This window comes from Rhea americana, unplaced genomic scaffold, assembly GCF_003343005.1.
Source record: "Rhea americana isolate MKP2758 unplaced genomic scaffold, rheAme1 scaffold_157, whole genome shotgun sequence".
NCBI classification, from domain to species: domain Eukaryota; kingdom Metazoa; phylum Chordata; class Aves; order Rheiformes; family Rheidae; genus Rhea; species Rhea americana.
Window position 1 is genome coordinate 341,354 of NW_028185672.1, and position 18,987 is coordinate 360,340.

The 18,987-nt window shown below is 38.0% G+C and overlaps 1 protein-coding gene across 1 annotated transcript in view; it reads right to left on the reverse strand.

The window, feature by feature from the left end:
* Positions 1–1,150: 1,150 nt before the first annotated feature.
* SNCA (synuclein alpha) overlaps positions 1,151–18,987 on the reverse strand; it is a 74,944-nt gene continuing 57,107 nt past the window's right edge. Inside the window, exons 5-6 of the mRNA XM_085299927.1 lie at positions 3,051–3,140; positions 1,151–1,473 (exon numbers count right to left, since the gene is read on the reverse strand). Coding sequence (XP_085156053.1) covers positions 1,441–1,473; positions 3,051–3,140 — 123 coding nt within the window. The 3' untranslated portion in view covers positions 1,151–1,440. The remainder of the gene's footprint in view (positions 1,474–3,050; positions 3,141–18,987) is intronic.

An 18,987-nucleotide genomic window follows, 5' to 3' on the forward strand; every position in this document is an offset into this window, starting at 1 on the left:
AGAAAGACTGCAGGAAGTCGTAAAGGAACTCAGTATGAGAACAGGTTGGAGACTTCAGCCTCAGGAAAGTTGTGTGTTGTTGTACATGCCAGTGACATGCAGTGAAACTAGGGGCAAAATATGCTATTTGTTTGTGCCTAAGTTTCCCTATCTGTAAAATGAAAAAAAAATGGTATTTACCTGTTTTAAGATCCATGCCCCAGAATACTGGAAGCTCTCAGGCAGCTTCAGAATCCTACCTATGACTAGAAAATGGTAAATTAAAAAAAACACTATGTCATTCAAGTTAGAGGCAACATTTGATCCAAAATGAACAGCAGATAATAAAACATGAGAAAAGTAAAAATTCCTTCTTATGTTTAAGTCCTTTCACTGTATGGGAAAACATCCAGGAAGCATAACAACTAAAATTACTGTCTTTAAAAACAGGCAGTAGACTTACTTTTTCTGAAAAAAAACTGTATATCAGACATTCATTGCAAGTAATCCATCACTTTTCTGGTATCCCCATATCCCAGTATTTTAACCACTTTGAAATAATAATTCTTCAAAGAACCTCACAATTTCCTGATAATCTGTTGCATCTATCATTAACGACTTCATTATTTCTTAGGTTCTCTTTAAAACTGAAAGTTTATTAGCTCTACAAACACATCTGATTTATCAACAGTTTACTCGAGCTGAGGGACTAGTGCTGATATTCTAATCCTTCATGCTGCTTTTGGTGTAAACTAGGCTTGTGTTTGTTTTGTTGCTCTGTTTCCTTACAAGAAGCAACATAGCCTGAATTATTTAACCTGTGCTCTTGGAAAGGAAATAAGGTATTATAAATTATCACTAATTTATAAGTTCATTTTTAATAGGTTATTTTTTATTCGCTTCAGTTGAACACCATTATTTACAGACACAAGTTAATAAAACACATCACAAAACAATAAATTTCAACAGTTAATATTTATAGGTGCATAGTTCATGCTCAATTACTTATATATTTATATATATATAATACATACGCATATATAAAGCTCTCACGATAAATCATTTCTGCACAGAAAGAATGATCAAGGAAACAAAAATCTTGTATCATAAACAATACCAAATTACTGACAATCTATCAACAAAACATATACAGAGTTAGAAATAAGCAGTAGACACTTAGGTGTTTTTATTTAATATTTTCTTAACTTTTAAACTTGAAGCCACAATATCCACAGCACAACAATGACCCTGCCAACCAGCTTTCATTTCAGCAGGAGGGAAATGCTGAAAACAAGGCAGATGCAGTCACAGATACTCCAATCATTGCTGATGGAAGACTTCAAAATACACTGTAAAAACTGTAAAAAAATTTTACGACTGGGCACATTGGAACTCAGCACTTGTACAGGATGGGACGTCTCTGTTAGTAGATTTCAGGAGATATAAAGGAGGAAAGCATTCTCATGCCTCAGGTTCATAATCTTGATACTCTTCCTAATAAGGAGAGAAGAAATCAGTGCTAATAATACTGTAGATAAATGCATCCTATTTTTGTTCTTGTTCTATTCATAGTGGATTCAATACCAAAATACTGCTGATTTTCATGCGATCAGAAACTTGCCATTTATTGTTTTCTCACATTTTCCAGAAAATGCATCTTTGAAGCTTTGGTATTTACAGAAGAATTAGGCTTCTACAGTGGTTAGCGGGCCATTCAGTTCGTGTCGGTTACCAAAATGACTCTCAGCAATGAATTCGTGGATAATTCCCCGGCAAGAATAAGGGTCCAGGGAAGGGGGCGGGTGGAAATCAGCTTGCTGTATGTGTAACACACACAAGCAGTCCTTTAGCTTCCCCCCCACCAAATCTTGTTCAGTTTGGCGGAAGCAAGCTGTTACACATAGTCCTGGATCCAGTAAAATCCTTAGCCATGTGCTTCAACTCTAAGGATCATGAATATCTGAATATATATAACGAGGACATTAGGTCTGTTTACAATGAATTACATGAACATGCTCTTGAAGAATCAGGAGCAAAAACTCTTACAAGGGTCCACAGTGAAACTCCGTACCTCAAATGGTTTATTTAGTCACCAGAGGCAGGTAAACATTATTTCCATGTCAATTGCTAACAAATGAATTTCAGGTATATTATTTGTTTCACTACAGAACTGGATCCAACTCATTCAGTTGCACACAGACCTCTTCTGGTCCCACTGAGACTGTCAGGAACTCAGTGGCACCACCCACAGCAATTCATTTGCAGAAGGAGTGCCACCTTTGAGCTGAACAGTATTCCAAGGTGCTCCACATACAAGTCAATAAATCATTTAAATGTGTATTTAACTGTATGCACACGAGCAGCCCCATTAATTTCAGTGATATTCAACGTATTAATAGTCAAGCATACATTCAAGTCTTTTACTGGGTTATGGCTTAGTCTTTTATGCCTCTTATTTTCAGCCTAATTATCTGTACTTCTGTAAACCTGCCACTTCAATTACTCATGCATTGCAGTTCGAGACACTATAGTAATATTTTACACAGTAGGATCAGTATTGGTTCATGAAAAACAACCAAATAATTTATTCCCATAATTACATTACCCCAAGGGCATAATCATGAATTACCACACTTTACAAAACATGAAATATGTTAAATGGCCAGCTATTAAAAGAATCTGCACAGATCTGTCTTTTCCCTATATTCCCTATCGAATGAAAAAAAGGTACTTCCTGGGGGTTTTTCAGAAATTGAGGCACAAGTGTTTCCAAAATGCACACAATATTCTCCTGCTAAATATCCTCATTACAAAGAAAGTATCACAACAGATTTTCCATTTCCCAGCACTATGCTCCTGGGAGACCCTGGTCAAAGAGATCGCATTTCTGCTATTTCCTTGAAGCTTACAACATCCGTCCTGTCTGTGCCCCACTGTGCTCTGAAGCACAGGGCACAGAATCGCCTTCCTGTCTCCCACCAGTGACCTCTTCCACATATTAGCATCACTCAGGCATGCAGTTGCTCTCAGGCACCTGTGTTTATTCACAGAAAATACCACAACAGATTTACCTCTGGAGGCATTTCGTAAGCCTCATTCTCAGGATCCATAGGAACACCTGTGTTATTCACCATGCCTTCCTGCAGAATACCATCTTCATTCTGTATTTAAAGGAGGGAGAGAGAAGTGACAGACTATTTGCCTGATCATTTACTTTTTTTTTTTTTTTTTTTTTTAATAGAATTCTTTTCCCTCAAGCAGCTACTCATTGCAAAGGAACTTTTAGTTCCCTCTGATGAAGGGATAAAAGCTCCAGGAAATCTCACAATAACAGGACCCAACCTGATTCCTCTCCTCCAGTGTCTTGGATGCTCTAGCTCTTAAGCATTTGACTGCTTAAGTGCCATCATGATTTCCATATAATTCAGTCAGTGGGGCTACTGCAGTTGTAACACATTGCCAGGGGCTGTGAAGGGCTAGAGCGTGTCCCTTCCAGAGAGTTATCAGGTTTCCATAGGAGTATCCCTGGGAATGACTCCAATTCTGTTTCCATAGAGCTATCCTATTTCTCTCCTGGCATGAACAGGCCAAGAAATCAATCTAAACAAAGTGTGATACTACTACCAACTTGCTGAATATCTTTGACAAACATTTTAATCCCATAGCAAATGCTCTGGTCAAGTCATAAAATAAAACTTTTAAAAAAAAAAAAAAAAAAAAAAAGCTCTGTAAGATGTTGATCTGGAAAATACAGTTCCAAATAAACTGCTCAGAAAGGTTGCTCTGCTAGTTTCTTTTTAACTAGACAGGGAAATACAGTTGTATGAATGCAGAAGCGTTTGTAAGAGCAGATCAAAAGAACTGGGCAGTATCAGGATACAGAAATGCAATACCAGTTCTATTATGTATTTTGTTATGCCATAGTTGTCATCACTTATTTTAGAGCTTTACCCTTTTCACAGAGTACGTTTCAAACAAAGTAGCCAGAAGAGGAAGAACTACTAGAATTGAGACTACTGCATGCTGCCTTTTTCTTTAATTGGAGAATACAACTATATTAGAAAAAAAAAAAGTTTTTTTCCCCAATAGGTTATACTTTTCAATATTTTCTTATCTCAAATCGCATCTTACTATTTGCAGCATTAATATATGATCCATGACACATCACTGCTTACCTTCTTACACTCCTCTCTGGAAATCTGCTTTTGACCACTATAGAAGTGCTTTTATTTTATACGGCAATTTTYGTAAGAGCTACTAGAATTAATGTGATTGCAATGGTACAAGGAATAATTCACTTAGTAAGTTTATGGAGATGTCATCCTCAAAAACTAGAGATACTATTTACCATCTAAAATTTAAACACGCTTAAATTATGAAGGAAAGAACATGCCAAATGGACCAATTCTTGTAGCTGTTGTTACTAAGAAATTCAGAGAAGTATAAGCTTTGCCTGAGCAGAGACTCTTGAAATTAGTCCTAAATTGTAAGCAAATTAATGTGAAGAGAGCGTGATTAGCTCAGTGCAACTATTGTGGCTATGCTGATTTACACCAACTGACAGTTGAGAGATATATACTAAAAAAACAATTACAAGGACTCAGGAAGAACTTCATCTAAACCTGCATGCTAGATGTGTAGTAAGAAACAAAAAATTAAATAAGCCACAAATAAGCCAGACTGAGGTAATTCTTTAAAACCTGGGATTTATAGGATAGTCATGTTAAAGTAATTTTAGGGTATTAGATAAAATGGGAAAAGGGGCAGTTAAATTTGAAACTCACCTCTGCTAGTTTAATGTAAAGTAGAAATTAATACACAAAACAAGTGGCATCAAACCCTCCCTACCTTCAAATTTTATTTACCATCCCCCTTCAATGATTCCTGATGACTGTCTTAACTTTACAATAGATTAAGTACATGAGCTTGGCATCAGCTTCTGAACAAGTAATGTTTCCACTGTGTGAACTAGAGGCAAGAATTTACCTCTCCTTTGACAAACAGCTATCCGGAATGAACACCAGGGGAAATGAAAAGGAAAGATGGGCACATTAATCTTCAGTGTCATGAGAGGTGACTTAACACAGAAAACTGTATCCCAGTGCTCCTGAACAAGGGTGGAGGCTGAGTGGAAATACATGGAAAATCTCCAGATAATACGACTTTCCAGAACGCTCAGGAATGCTGTGCAGCCAGTTAGAGTGTATTAACTATCTTTACACATTTCTGTAAGCTCTTTGAAATAACAGGATGCACTTAAAATGCTACAAGCTACTTCTGAGATAYATTGAGATTCATGCAACTAAAAATGAAGTTTCAGTCTTAAACTGAACACTTGTTTAAAACACATTGACCAAAAATTCTTCACTGTAACTGCGTTCAGTCCCTCAGGCTGTTCTTTTTAATTCCTCCTCTTTATCCTTTGACTTTTCCTCCTTTTATTATCTTCTTCATATAGTCATTTTTACATCATGGACACAATATGTATTCAGCAATACCAAGAACCTATGATGTCAGCATTACAAACGCAAGAAAAGAGAGATAGGCCTTGCTTATCTCAGTTTCGGGTGCTCATTTTCAAATACTTTTTATCCCTCACATTGTCCTACCTCAGACACGATTCTGAATGATTAATTCTCTTTCACTTCCTCTACCCTTCTCTTATCCCTTATAAAAAAAGAATAGCTTCTAGCACTGCATTTCATCTTCATTCAGATACTCCTTTCTTTCCTTCTGCTGTTTCATCTTTTTCATTGTTTCTTTCTAGTCTCATTCTTCTGCTGTTCAACCTTTGCCAGGTATCGACTCTGTCCTAACCAGGTTACCCTTTGTTACATCCTGTCCTTACTTGCTCCTGCGCTCCATCTCTCCATGCACAGATTGTGTCTTCATCTGCCAGATACGAATCCCCTTTTTCCTTGGTTCTGTAATCTCTTCTTTTTGGCACTTGTGTACTCTAATCCTATGATGTGCAGAATTTATTTCCATAATGTGAATTCTCTCTTGCTGTTACTTCAAACTAGTACTGTAATCCAAAGTGACAGAGTATCAGTCAGTAGCTCTCCTAGCACTTTTTTTTCCCCCCTATCAAGACTAAAACCTCAATCAGCTGTGGCTGTCTCTTTGGAGAGAAGGATACAGTCTTTTGGTCAAGATCTATTAATGCCCTCTACACACGTGCCTGCTATAAATTAATGTTCTGTGCTGCTAAATGGCACAGATAACTCGGAGAATTCCCAAAAGCCAAGGGACAGTCATGAACAAAGCTGCTAATATCTTTATTTAGCCCGGTGTTTAGCCTTAACTTTCCAAGCATGAAACTATCAGAAAAGCTGGTCCCCATAACACTCCTACCCTGGCTTACCAAAATAGTCAAGCTCTTAAGATTATTTCATATGCAATATGATTTATTCTACCTTATGAACAAATTTTTAGAAATGTTTGTGTGTACCTGTTTTTGAAAAAGGAGAATCAATCTCTCTCAAATTTGACTAAAATAGCTAAATAGAGTGCCTGATGCTCTGATGTGAATTTTAAAATCATTACGTGCACCTCATCTAACACCTCTGTTCTAAGGACCTGTGTCCTGCCTAGGACTTGTTATTTTATTCCAAGTCAATATTTCATTTCTGCTTCCTCCACCACTAAAAAAAAAAAAAAGGATTTGGCTAGCAATCATTATGTCAAGTAAAACTGTGCCCAAAATCCAGCTTGAGGTTGCACATRGAAGAAAGCATGCAGCTTAATGTTATCTGTAACGGGAGAACAGAAGGCAAATGAAACTGCCAGGACTATTAGTAAAGATGAAACAAATGATTTACCAGCAGAATTTCAAAGAGAAGCTTCAAAGCGCGTCCACTGTTTGTTTGCTAGGAAGCTCCATCACAGATCTGAACTGTCCATCAGGATTATGGAGACACGATGCCTTGAAAAGGCTGAAATTATCATCCTAAATTCCCTTAGCAAGTTCCAACCACAAGTTTAGGATGGAGATTCCTTTACATCTTCAAATAAAAGAATCAACCGCATAATGAAAGACAGTGATCACAACACTAGYTTTTTTGTGAAGCAAATCATAAGCCGTATCAAACCACCAAGGGAACTCTTTGCCTGGGAATGGCTTATCACCCTTATCCAGTGGCAAACAGTAACCCAACATTACCTCCCATTTTGATATCATTGAAGTTCATATGAGAATGACATTACTCGAAGTCACATTTGTTACATTTAAACATGTAGCACATATGACCACATCATATTTAACGGTAGTTTTCCGCCTCAGATATACTGTTCCTCCAAAGTTAGGGCATCACAAAAGTGAACAATCATCTCCAATAATACAGAGCTAGCAAAGGTATGCCTTATATCATCATTTACTTCATTTAAAACAAAGAAATGCGATTTTGCTTTCCCATGATCAATAATTCCATATTCCAATTCAGTTAGGGAAGAAAAATACCACCAATAGAGCAATTCTTGTTGTATTATGAAAGACAAAWTTTTTTCTGGAACAAAATTCTCTTGAAGCTCCCACCTCTATTTTTAAATGATACGGAAGGGCAAATCCAGAGGGAAAGCTTTATATTAGAAAATCTGAAAAGTCATATATAAAGCTGGGAGATGAAACAGGATTTTGCCTGGAGAGTATTAGTTCTTTTACAGTGAGAACATGCTCCTCCCCACCCCCTCAAATATATTTCCAAATCATGTAATAAATTGTTACAGGGTCAGAACGATGAAAACTTCCCCTTGCCCTCTGATTCTTCTGAAAACAAACAACTCCAAGCAACGCCTGTCCATATCTTCAGAGAAACAGGCTCACTTAGGRTGGTACTTGTACTCCTGCAGCTCAGTAATTATCAGAGTTGCATAGTCCCAGGCCAATGCTTCRTCAGGCTGCCTACCCAGCCCTCCCATACGTTCCCTGGGAACTAGCTGCTACTGTGCAAGCCTGCTCTTCCAGCAAAACATACTGCGTTCTCACTTCAAAAAGCAACTTCTGCCAGTTTACAAATGAATGGGAGATAGTATTCTTAAGCTATCAGTATGAAACGGTGTATTTGCACAACTTTAGACACTATTTTCAATCAGCAAACAGTTACAAAATAACCATACTGCAAGAGAAATGAAAATAAAATAGGGTTTTATTTTACACCTTATTTCTTGTAACAGCTCCAAAACTTCCTCCTCCAATTCCTCCTCCTTTAGTGTGGGGTTTAATCTTACTAGGCAGTATGTGTGACAGTGTTAAGTGTTCCTCATTTGCAGTAAAGCATTAATCAGTTAATAAAAAAGTCCATCTGAAGGTTTGACCCTCTTTAAATTATATGAATACTTGCCTAAATTGCAGGCTATACCTTCCACAAGGAAAAAGTAAACAAACGATTTTCTCCTACTTTGTTATTTTTTATGTGATAAAACACATCCTGCCTCTTTTGTTCACCTTCTTCCCAAGTTCAGAACGCTCATGGTAGAAGGGAAGAGATTGTTGAAGATCCACCACAGATGGAAAACAGACCAAGTGATCTGCTCACCATGTAGCCAGCTGGTCATCTTAAAGAGAGGGCATTCAGTCTTTGCAGTGAATTGGCTTTGAATGACAAGCTATTTTCATCAAAAATAAATCACTGCATCTCAAGTCAGACCAAAGCAACTGAAAAGTTGTRACTGTAATTTAGTAGCTGATCTAAGCATTATAATTTTCTCTCTCTCTGGCTAGTATCACATTTTTTCTTCATGAATGCAATCATGTATATTCTCATGATTGCTGATGACTAATTCCTGCTGGGGTAGCTTCACATTCTGAGTTAAAACCAGAGTACTGAAATAGCTGACCTTTAGAATTTTATGCTGGCAAGAGGGGATCACCTTGAAAATCACAATCAGAGACTCACAGAATGGCTGAGGTTGGAAGGCAGTTCTGCAGACCATCTTGTGCAACCCCCCTACCCACACAGAGCRGGGTCAGCTGGGCAGGTTGCCCAGGGCTGCGTCCAGTCAGGTTTTTAGTATCTCCCAGGATGGAGACTCCAAAAGCTCTCTAGGCAATCTGTTCCTGCGCTTGACTACTCTCAGTGAAGAAAACTTAGTGTTAAACAAAATTCCMTATATTTCAGTTTGTGTSCATTGCCTCTTGTCCTTTCAATGGTTGCCACTGAGAGGAGTTTGACTGTTTTCCTTACCCTTCCCCAGTCAGGTATTTATACATATTGGTAAGATTCTCCTCCCCCCCACATACATGCTTTTGTATCAGTATAGCTAACACTTGATGATTTTTTTTATTATTATTCTTGATAAATCTGAAATTTCCAGTTCAAATATTTTGGGAATAGTGTTTCTCTTGCAGAAACATCTACTGTCCATAGTTATTAATTACATACATAAAAACAACATGGAGGCTGCCTCAAACATCTAACAGTGTTAGATGAGAAGCTATTGCTTGTTTCAACAAAGCAGATGATTTAAAGCCGAGTGTTGGTCACATCACAGYCTAATTGTTATCAAGTGTTGTAGTCACTGAGCAGTTGTGAACCATGAGAAAACRCACTATGGAGAAAGCAGTAAACAAAAAGAGAAGCAACCAGTTTGCAAGATAATTTAAACTATTTCATTTGCAAGGACCTCTCAAGTCCCTTTTATAAAGATCTTTGATATCCCTAACAAAATATTCCATGCAGAATGTTGTTAACCTAGCCCAGTTAGTCGTGCACACATACAGGCTGACGCCTGGTGGGCCTGAAGTAGAAATAAGGACATAAGAAATCACATCCAGGAGCATGGTTACCACGTACTGGTGGACTGATGACTATCTCCCCAGTTTAAGCCCATTCCGTTTTGGTATTACATATTCTGTAAAAACTTCCTAAAAAAAATAGTCCTAAAAAGGCACCACTTAAAAGAAATATACTGAGATTCTGGAAAGATGACCTTTTGTGCATCTCCAGTGAAGCCGTTTTGCCCATTGTCCAAATTCATTGCTTGCAACATGCTGAACTACAGTTTGCTGTGGCAGTAGGATTAAAATTTCCTTTTCAGAAGAAAATTTGTATTCTCTTTCTTCTTCTCCAGATCTCAGAATACTCTAGGGACTGGGCACTTGAACTAAACTARTTTTTTCTATTGGTAACTTATCATTTACAAGTCTTTGACCACAAAGCCCAACATTCCTGGTTGGGGCAAAATTCCTCAAACAAAACAGCAAATGTCAAACAATGTGCAAAACAAAGATGTGCCAAAGCTGCCTTGATTCATTTGCTTTAGTCCTGATGTATTCAATACGAGGAGCTGACTGGTTATAGCTTCAGGTTGCCAGGTCAGTTTAGAACGCTAAAGGTCCTGCTCACTCACTACAGCAGTCAGTGCCTCCCCACCAGCACACAGCTGGAAGCCTCTGCTGGGAATGCAAATACATAGCAGCAGCCTACTGATTTTATCCTCATGATACAGTGAGATATAGGCAAGAACCTTATCTGTGTACTAGCTAGAAAGTAGTAATTATCCCTAAGCTAAACATAAGTGAAGAAAATCAYGAGAAAGCATCACACTTGCATACAGCCTCAGTGTGGAGAAAACCAGCATTTCCTGTGCACAGCACATAAGAAAGTGGGACTACTACTCCTCTTCTCTTTAAACAAAATATAAGTGAAGCAGAAGAGACATTTAATTAAAACAAATGCCACATCAATACCAGTGAAAGGCTTGCASAGTGTCTGCAAGTGCTGCAGGCTGCATTTTGAGTCAGTTTTATGCCCTTCATTTGGCAACGACAAAAAGAGTGGGGAGGATAAAGACTGAGGCCAGTTCAGAAAGGGAGTAAGTGTGGAGACTGCCTAAGTGTCTGTAGCAACAGGCATATCCTGGTTTTCAGAAGCCGRTGCATTAAGCACTTGCTGTTTACAAGGGTTTACAAACTGTTGTAAATTCCTAGAAAAAACAAGATTTTAATGTAGAATGCATATATTACTTCTATTTCCATCCTTTAACATTCCCCTTGTAGTAAGTAGTACTACTTAAAGGTGATGAAACTGAACTCCATTCAGAGTAAAATGGAATGTTTGAGCAATCAATAATCCTCAAAATCAGATATGTTTTGCATTAACTAGGCTGGTAAAATTACCTAGTTAGACTTGCCAGTACAATTATCCAGTTAGAGCTGCTGATATTTTGTTATTTACTGATAAATGCTTACAGTTTATAGCAAGAACTTCCCTCTCTCCCAGGTCAGGCAGTCAGATGAGTTCTGAAGWGACAGACATGCATTATTTGCAAATGACCTAAAATAACAGCTTGCCTAGGGGTTGAGTCAATGTACAGTCCGCAATCTTTGTGAACAGATCCAGCCCACAGAGCTGTCTCAGCTTCATCACTTTCAGTTTCCAAATCTATGGTGACACTGAAAACGCCATAGCTGGTGGAAGAAAAAGCTAGAGTTCACCATTTAGAAAGACTGAAGTAATTTTTAATTGCAAAGGAGCAAGAATGATACCTGCTAACTAACAGTCAAATCAGGGGGCATTGTTCAGAGCTGCAGCAAAGTCCCAAACCTTTTCAGCTGCCTAGGGAAAAGGCTGTAATAGATTTGTAAATAGGATCCAGGTCATTCTTAGCTTGTAAAAGCTGCGCAGAGTTTGGAGGCTGTCAGTCAGCGAGGACAGTCCTCCTTGCTTTCCATCCCACTGTATATATAATATAAACTGTTTCCTTATTGGAAACACCATATGCTATCATAAGGAAGATTCAGCCAGAGGTGCCTGAACTGTTTTGAACTCTGTAGGACAGACTATTTCCTATCACTGCAGGAGACTCTTCCGGCTCACACAAAGGAGGGTGTTAGGGGACAGTTATACCTGAGAATTTATGAAAGATAAATGAGGAATGGGTATTTTAGAAGAGGGCCAACTTGTGCTTATCTTTACTAGGAAAGGAAAGAAGCGTGGAGTTGGCACATGACAGACTAGCCAGCTAAGTGCAATTGCTAGGAAAAGACCCAGGTAACTCGTTAGTTTCTGTTTGAAACTAATGAGAGAAAACAGGGAAATGAGTCCAAGCCAAAATCAAAAACAAATCATGTCAAAACACACCATTTCTCCTGTGTCAGTGTGACTCTCCTTGTGGATGTCAGATATCTTTATTTTGCTAAAGGTTTTGACAAGTCTCGCTTGACATTCTGCTGCACAAGCTGAAGCAGCACAGTCCAGTAAGAATTTTAATAGTAACAATAGTTACTAGTTACGGATAAAAGACCATGTTAATAGTGGTCATGTTCAGACAGTTCTTTCTCAAACTGGAAGTCTATCAACTGCAGTTTCACAGAGATCTTGAGTCCAATATGACTCAATATTTTCATTAAGATTTTTTGAAGAAGGACCAAAGAGTGCACTTACTGTATTTTCAGACTTTAATATTATGGAAGGTAAATAAATACCTGAATTTATTTTTGTTGTTCTTACTGCCACTCACAGTTGCTCTGACAAACCTGAGTGACTGAAATAAGATGCAGCTCAATAGGAAAAAATGTTAAGATATTGCACTTAGGCATTGACCAAATAGAAGAGGAGCAACTGGTRCACAAAAAAGAATTACCAAAACAGCAAAGAATAACATGAGGCAGTCATGTCATGTTACTGCAAAAAAAAGGCTGGGGCAATTCTCTCATATGTCTTAAAAAAMCCCACACACGTGAGGCGAGCTATTTGGTCTAATCCAGCCCAGGGATGCCTCCTCTTGAATACAGAATTCAGTCTACACAATGTTTTTGTTGAGAGAGCCCAAAGCAGAATAACAGGAATGATCAGGTGCCTAGAACATTTGAGGAAAGATGAAAACAAGTATTTATAAGAGGCAAGTATGAGTGAATGGGTTATATAAACCTAAAAAACCCACCTGAATTAGAATTCTTCAAGAACAGGTTGACCCTATGTCTGTCAGGAGTTGTAGGGGTCTAGTTAAACCCAGCTCTCCTCTCCTTTCAGGAGGGAGATTCTGATCCCTATGAATCTATCATCAAGAACAGCCTCCAAGTATGGTATCTAAGTTTTATCTTCTTTAAATAAAAATAGGATATAATAGTATATCTTGATTGGTCATATGAACTAAACCAATAGAAAAAGTTAGCTTTGTAGAGAGCATAGCAATGAGCAGCGTTCAGAGTTGGCTCCATTAGGATTTATTTTACAGTCAGTAAAAATGACTTTAAATAGCTTGGTCCCAAACAGTGCTGTAGTTATTTTACCATACTTTACTAACTGCTGCTTGAGTATCATAATCATATTCCAACATTACATAAGTTTTTAGTGCAGATAAATTGCAGAAGAGGGTACTGTGTAGGCTGCATGAGAATATATTCTGTTACTAAAAGAAGAAATTAAAGGGAAAAAAAGTTCCCTCTATAAAATTATTCCCCTCAGGTAAATTGTTTGTTCAATACTTTACCATTTAAATGAGCAATTTCTAAAGCATAATTAGTTCTTCTATTCTTAGAAAAAGTCCCACATACAGAGTTACAGAACCAGTCACCCTCTAGCACCATCAACAGCATTAGCTTCCCACTCTGTTACGCAGTCCCAGAGACAGCACACATCTTTTCAGTTCTGTAATACATCTTGTGTGTAGTGTACTCACAAAGTGATGAAGTAGCTTCACTCATTTATAATCTGTCCATGGAAAAATGCCAAACAAAAATAATAAATATACATGTATACATACACACATATACACATATGTACATATAAGCCTGTATGTGTACACAYGAAGTCTGATAAAATCTGCCTTGGTTTTAATAGAATCAACTCTTTACTGAGCAGTAAAATATTATAACTACTCAGTTATAAAATTTTCTCAGCAAAATATTGTAACTCAGTCAWATTCTGATATCTTTAAGCACATACAGTACCTTACTCTAGGCTAAGCCTTTCTGAAGTGGAAAAGTGTTTCATGAAATAAAAAACTGTCAAATACATCTGGTTTATCACAAACCTGTGAGTGAAACTTCTCCTTCTGGCTTAGATTAATCTTGGCTAGCTTTAGAAGTACACACTACCTGTATAAAAACTAGTCATGCCAGAATCTCTACAGTCAGGTGAGAGAAATACACTCTACCAGGGCACAAATCACCTGAGAGATGAATTGCAGATCAAGTGCCATGGGCTAGAGCTCCACTGACAGTATGGGGAGCCCAGGTAGCTCAGCCTCCACAGGTTGACTGCTGAACCTCAGATGCCTGCTGAGCGTCTGGTTGCCTAAGCTCCTGGGAAGGGGAAGGTCTCCTAAGCCTGACACCCTGGAAGGAACACCTCTAATTTAGTGGGGGACCTGTGCTGAAATAAGACATCTCTGTGCCTCTTTGGAGAGGAGAGCTCTGCAGGGACAGTTTTCTCCCCTTTGCTTTTCCTCTAGTGCAGGAGTGAATAAGCTAAGACAATAAGCATCAACTCTTTTGCTTTCTCTCTTCAGCTCTTGGAGCGGTGGGCAATAACCAAGAGGAGAGCAAGCAGCAGCACTGATGCTCTAATTCATTGACAAGATGTGCTGTAAGTGAAGTAGTTGCCTTTCACTTACCAATGAGCRTCTTCCTTTGAGGTGCTCCCTCAATTCCAACATGTTACAGAACTTTACCTAGCTGGGAAGCTTAAAATGCTTCTTTTAAGAAACCAGCCCTTGCTCTGGAAGACATTTGCAATGTTTATTTGAGCTCTAAAGGTTTCAGGAATATTTCATGCAACTGTAATCAAACACCAGCAGCAGATCAAACACTATGAATGACTAGTCAGCCTGCATTTTAAAATTTGTATTCTTGGAGTATTCCTCCTCTTCTGGAAGCAAGAATTCAACTACTCAGTACTTACATCTGTATTGGGAAAAATTATTTTTCAGTCTACTAGTATGAAACATATCATATGGTTGCCCTAAACTCCACAAAARATTATTCTGCTCCTGTAGAAGGGCGGGAGTATATGGAAAGAATTATTTAATTTACCTAGTAAGCTGCAGAAGACAAGGAGACTCTTAAAGGGTTTGTAGCTAAATACACAGTACTTCAGCATCTCTGGTTTCTTCGTCTTCCCCCACTTTGGTACTGTTACCTTATGCTTTTCCTTCCAGCTTGGATGAAAGGAAACAGACTGAAGTCTCTTGTCCTCTACACCACGCAGGAGTGGAGTTCAAAACAATATAGCCTTTCCCAGGCCAGAGTCTGCTCCAATGTACGTCTATATAAGCCTTCACGTCACTAAGCCATTTTAGTATTCATGCCTGTACCATTGAGAACGCAATCTGTCTTTATGATCTTGTTTCTCCGGCTGTTCTCAAAGTGATACATATTATTGTAAAGATTTTTACAATTTCTCCATATATAGAAAAACAACAGAGCRCAAGTTTGGAAGAGCCTGGAGGAGTAACCCTAGTCCAAACTCCACCCTAAGCAGGTTCATCTTTATCAAATCATTCTCAACAGATCTTTGTTGAAAGCCATCCCAAACCCAGCCAGCGACAAAGATTCTACAGCATCCCCCTGCAATATATTCCAGCGCTTAAATACTGTTAGAGTTTCTCTCTGATGTCTAACACAAATCTCCCTCATTGCAATTTAGCACCAGTATGCCTAGTCCTACTCTCAGTGGACTCAACTCCCTTTCTCTTCACAGCAACTGTTTAGGTACTGAACAACTGTTACTCTGGCTCATTTCACTCTTTTCTTCTCTGGACTAAAACGCCTCATTCTGTTCACCTTTTCCTATAAGTTACAGCCAAGACCTCCAACTATCTCCTACTCCTCTCCACCTTTTCCTGATCTTCCTTGATCGTGATTACAAGATTCGGTACTTCTGCTAATACATTTTTGGTGCAAAGTAGAACAGAAGGATTCTTTCACACACCTGATACATTACTGTTTATAAACAGGATTCATTTTTTTTCCACATCACTGTGACAATATAGTGATTCATTTTGCTTTCAAGCCACTGCAATTCATAGATTCTCCTTTGCAGAGCAAGGATCAGTCTAGTTCATGCTTTCACATCCTGAATTTTGGACAGCTAACTACACTGTCTAAGCCTAAGGAAAAGGTACAATACTTTAATTGGTCTCTATTTCTGACCATTTCTCCAGGTTGATAATTTATAATTTTGCATTACCACCTTGTCCAACAAGGTTCAGTGAGCCACATAATTAACCTTATAAATGGTCTAATATCAGACTGCAACAGAAAGGCTACATAATTCTTCTGTTTTGGAAGCTAATGATACAATACAGTTCTCTAACCTGTTGAGCATTCACTACCTTGTATTTCAGGTGCTTATGAAATCTATACACAAGATATCAATATCACTAAAGGTCTGAAACAGAGTCAAATAGGTCAAATACATTGCTTTGGAAGCTGTCAGAGGAAAAGGTGGCCAAGTACCAATCTAAAATAGGAAAACCACCTCAACAGTAACGTTTGATGATCTATTTGTCCATAGACGGAGCTTCAAAAGGTGAATTGTTATTGCACCATTTTTACCAGAGAGAATCTTCTATTCATAAACTCCATCAACACATTTGAAATTAAAATTTTAAAGGATCAAATACAAGTTTATTATTGGAATGACATTTTCCATTTCTGCTCCTTTCTTATTAACCATAGTAGTTCCCCAAAATTTAAACAACAGGCAGAAGTCTATTTTCTGCACCCAAGAATGAACTGGAGTCACAGTGTTGTGATACAGCTCCACTTCAAGTATTTGTTGGTCGCCCTCCTACAAAGGGTATAAGGAAAGGGAAATATCCTCTTCTGCATCTGCTTTTGTGGCTCAAAAGAGAGGACTCTGACCATTCACTCTCCCAGTAACATTTAAGTATATGCAAGAAAGTGATCCACGTTAGCCATAGAGGTAGTGTGCAGGAAGGCTGAGACAAAACATTCATTCTGTTCACTACATCCAGAACTATAGACAAAACCACATTTAAGTCAGGAGGGTTTTAGTGCAATACTACTAGCATAGCAATTGCATTCATTACACTCTCTATACAGGATATAAATATAAAATCAAAAAATCACTTTTCTTCAAATTCATGGCATAATACTTGCATAAACATGATTTAATGAGGTTCAGTTGAAGTTGAGGAAGAATAATTGCATGTATGTCATGAATATGAGAATGATTATAAAAATTCATTCAGTGGAGATAAGTGTCCTCAGTTAAAATGCCAAATAGGAATAGAGAGAGCATGCAGTTCACATATAGCAAACTATTTATGGTCACTACACCTCTTTCCCCTACAAGTCATATTTACAGTTGATGTAATCAGTGATAGGCTGTCCAGTGCTATATACCATCTTCAGCATTTAGGTTCTCACTGACTGTCAAAGCCTGTTTGTATTTTACAAGTTTAGAGATTTTTTCAGTCCTGAGGAAGATGCAAAGAGATCAGCAAGACCATTCTGTGCTTCAGAAAATGATGCATTTCTGACAAGAGTCCCTCCAGCTTGAAAATACCACAAAAAACTATCTGCTACCATCCACAAAGATGTTTTTCTACATGCGTTACTTGGTGATCATTCAGATAAAGACGAGAGCTAAGATAGATGAGAGCTAGATCTTGAAAACCACTCACGCAGAATTGAACACAAATAACTCCATTGCATCATTACCACAGCCCAAGTGTCTGCACATGCTCAAGCAACATCATCAGTTAGGTGCCAAGCTAATCAATTTAATGTGCAAATGCCATTTTGGTAATGAGCCAAGCTACAGAGTATTTATGTGGAATATAAGGCTAAAAGTAAATGTAGTTAACCACGTATAAACAAACTAAATAGTACTCAAGAGTAAGTTATGTCATCTTTAGTTGTGATTTCTGAATCATTCATCTCCATTTTGTTCCAGTTATCCAGTGATAAATACTAGTGCATTCCTATCACAAGAGTGCTTCAATGGCTGCTGTTAAAGTATGGTAGCTTTTGCAGCGATTTAACGTAAGGGCAGTTAATGATTATTTTCTAATAAGTAATATTCAACAAGCAGATTCAACGAGAAAGCACACAACTGAAAATAATAGTGGTTCCAGTTATGTATTTGCATCATCTTTGTAAAAGAGCAGGCAACAACCACAGTTTATTTTTTATTCTTTCGTTTAGTTGCCCATCTGCCAAGAATTATCTAAGAAAAGGCAGTATCATTGGAAACAATATTTTCAATCCCTTAAGTAATTGTAATAGCCCAAGCATATATATAGCACTGGAACAAGTTGCCTAGAGAGACTGTCAGATCTCCTTCTCTGGATCCACCCGGATGTGATCCTGTCTAACATGCTCTAGGTGACCCTGCTTGAGCAGTGAGGTTGGACTAGATGATCTCCAGAGGTCCCTTCCAACCTTACCCATTCTGTGATACGTAGTGTGGATGCTCAGTGGTGCACGTTTGGTTCAACAGGAGGCTCTTCTGCCAAGATGTGCATTAAATCATCCAGCAGCCTCAAAACCTAATCACAGAATAGCTACAGAAGAATTTTTCCAAAGGGATTCCCGAAGAAATTCAACAGATTCTTTGTGAGAACAAAAATGACAAAAGTGAACACAAGTAGTCTGATAACAGAAACTTAAAAAACTAAAACTTAAAACCTATTCACCAAACAATTGAAAGCATGCGCTTAAATAGTTAGTTCCATGGAAAGCAAAGCTTTTAAGCTTTTATAGGCTTAATACTCACAGTAGTGAATCAAGAACTAACTTCAGAAACAATGTTTCAGGAGCCAAAAAATATCACTTAGGATAAGGTACAAGTTCTTTGAGATCTAATACAAACTATTTTTGATCCAATGAGATAGACAAACTCAGCATTTATCTATCTGTAATTATACAAATTAAATTACTGATGAGAGCTGTTCTACTGCACCCTCTATGCAAGAGAAACAGTAGGGTTCACATAAAGGAACAACATTCAAGCAAAGAGGGTTCCTATGTCATGTTCCAAGACCCACACAGAAACAAAGATTTATGCAGTCGAAGAAAAATTTCAGAATACAGATACA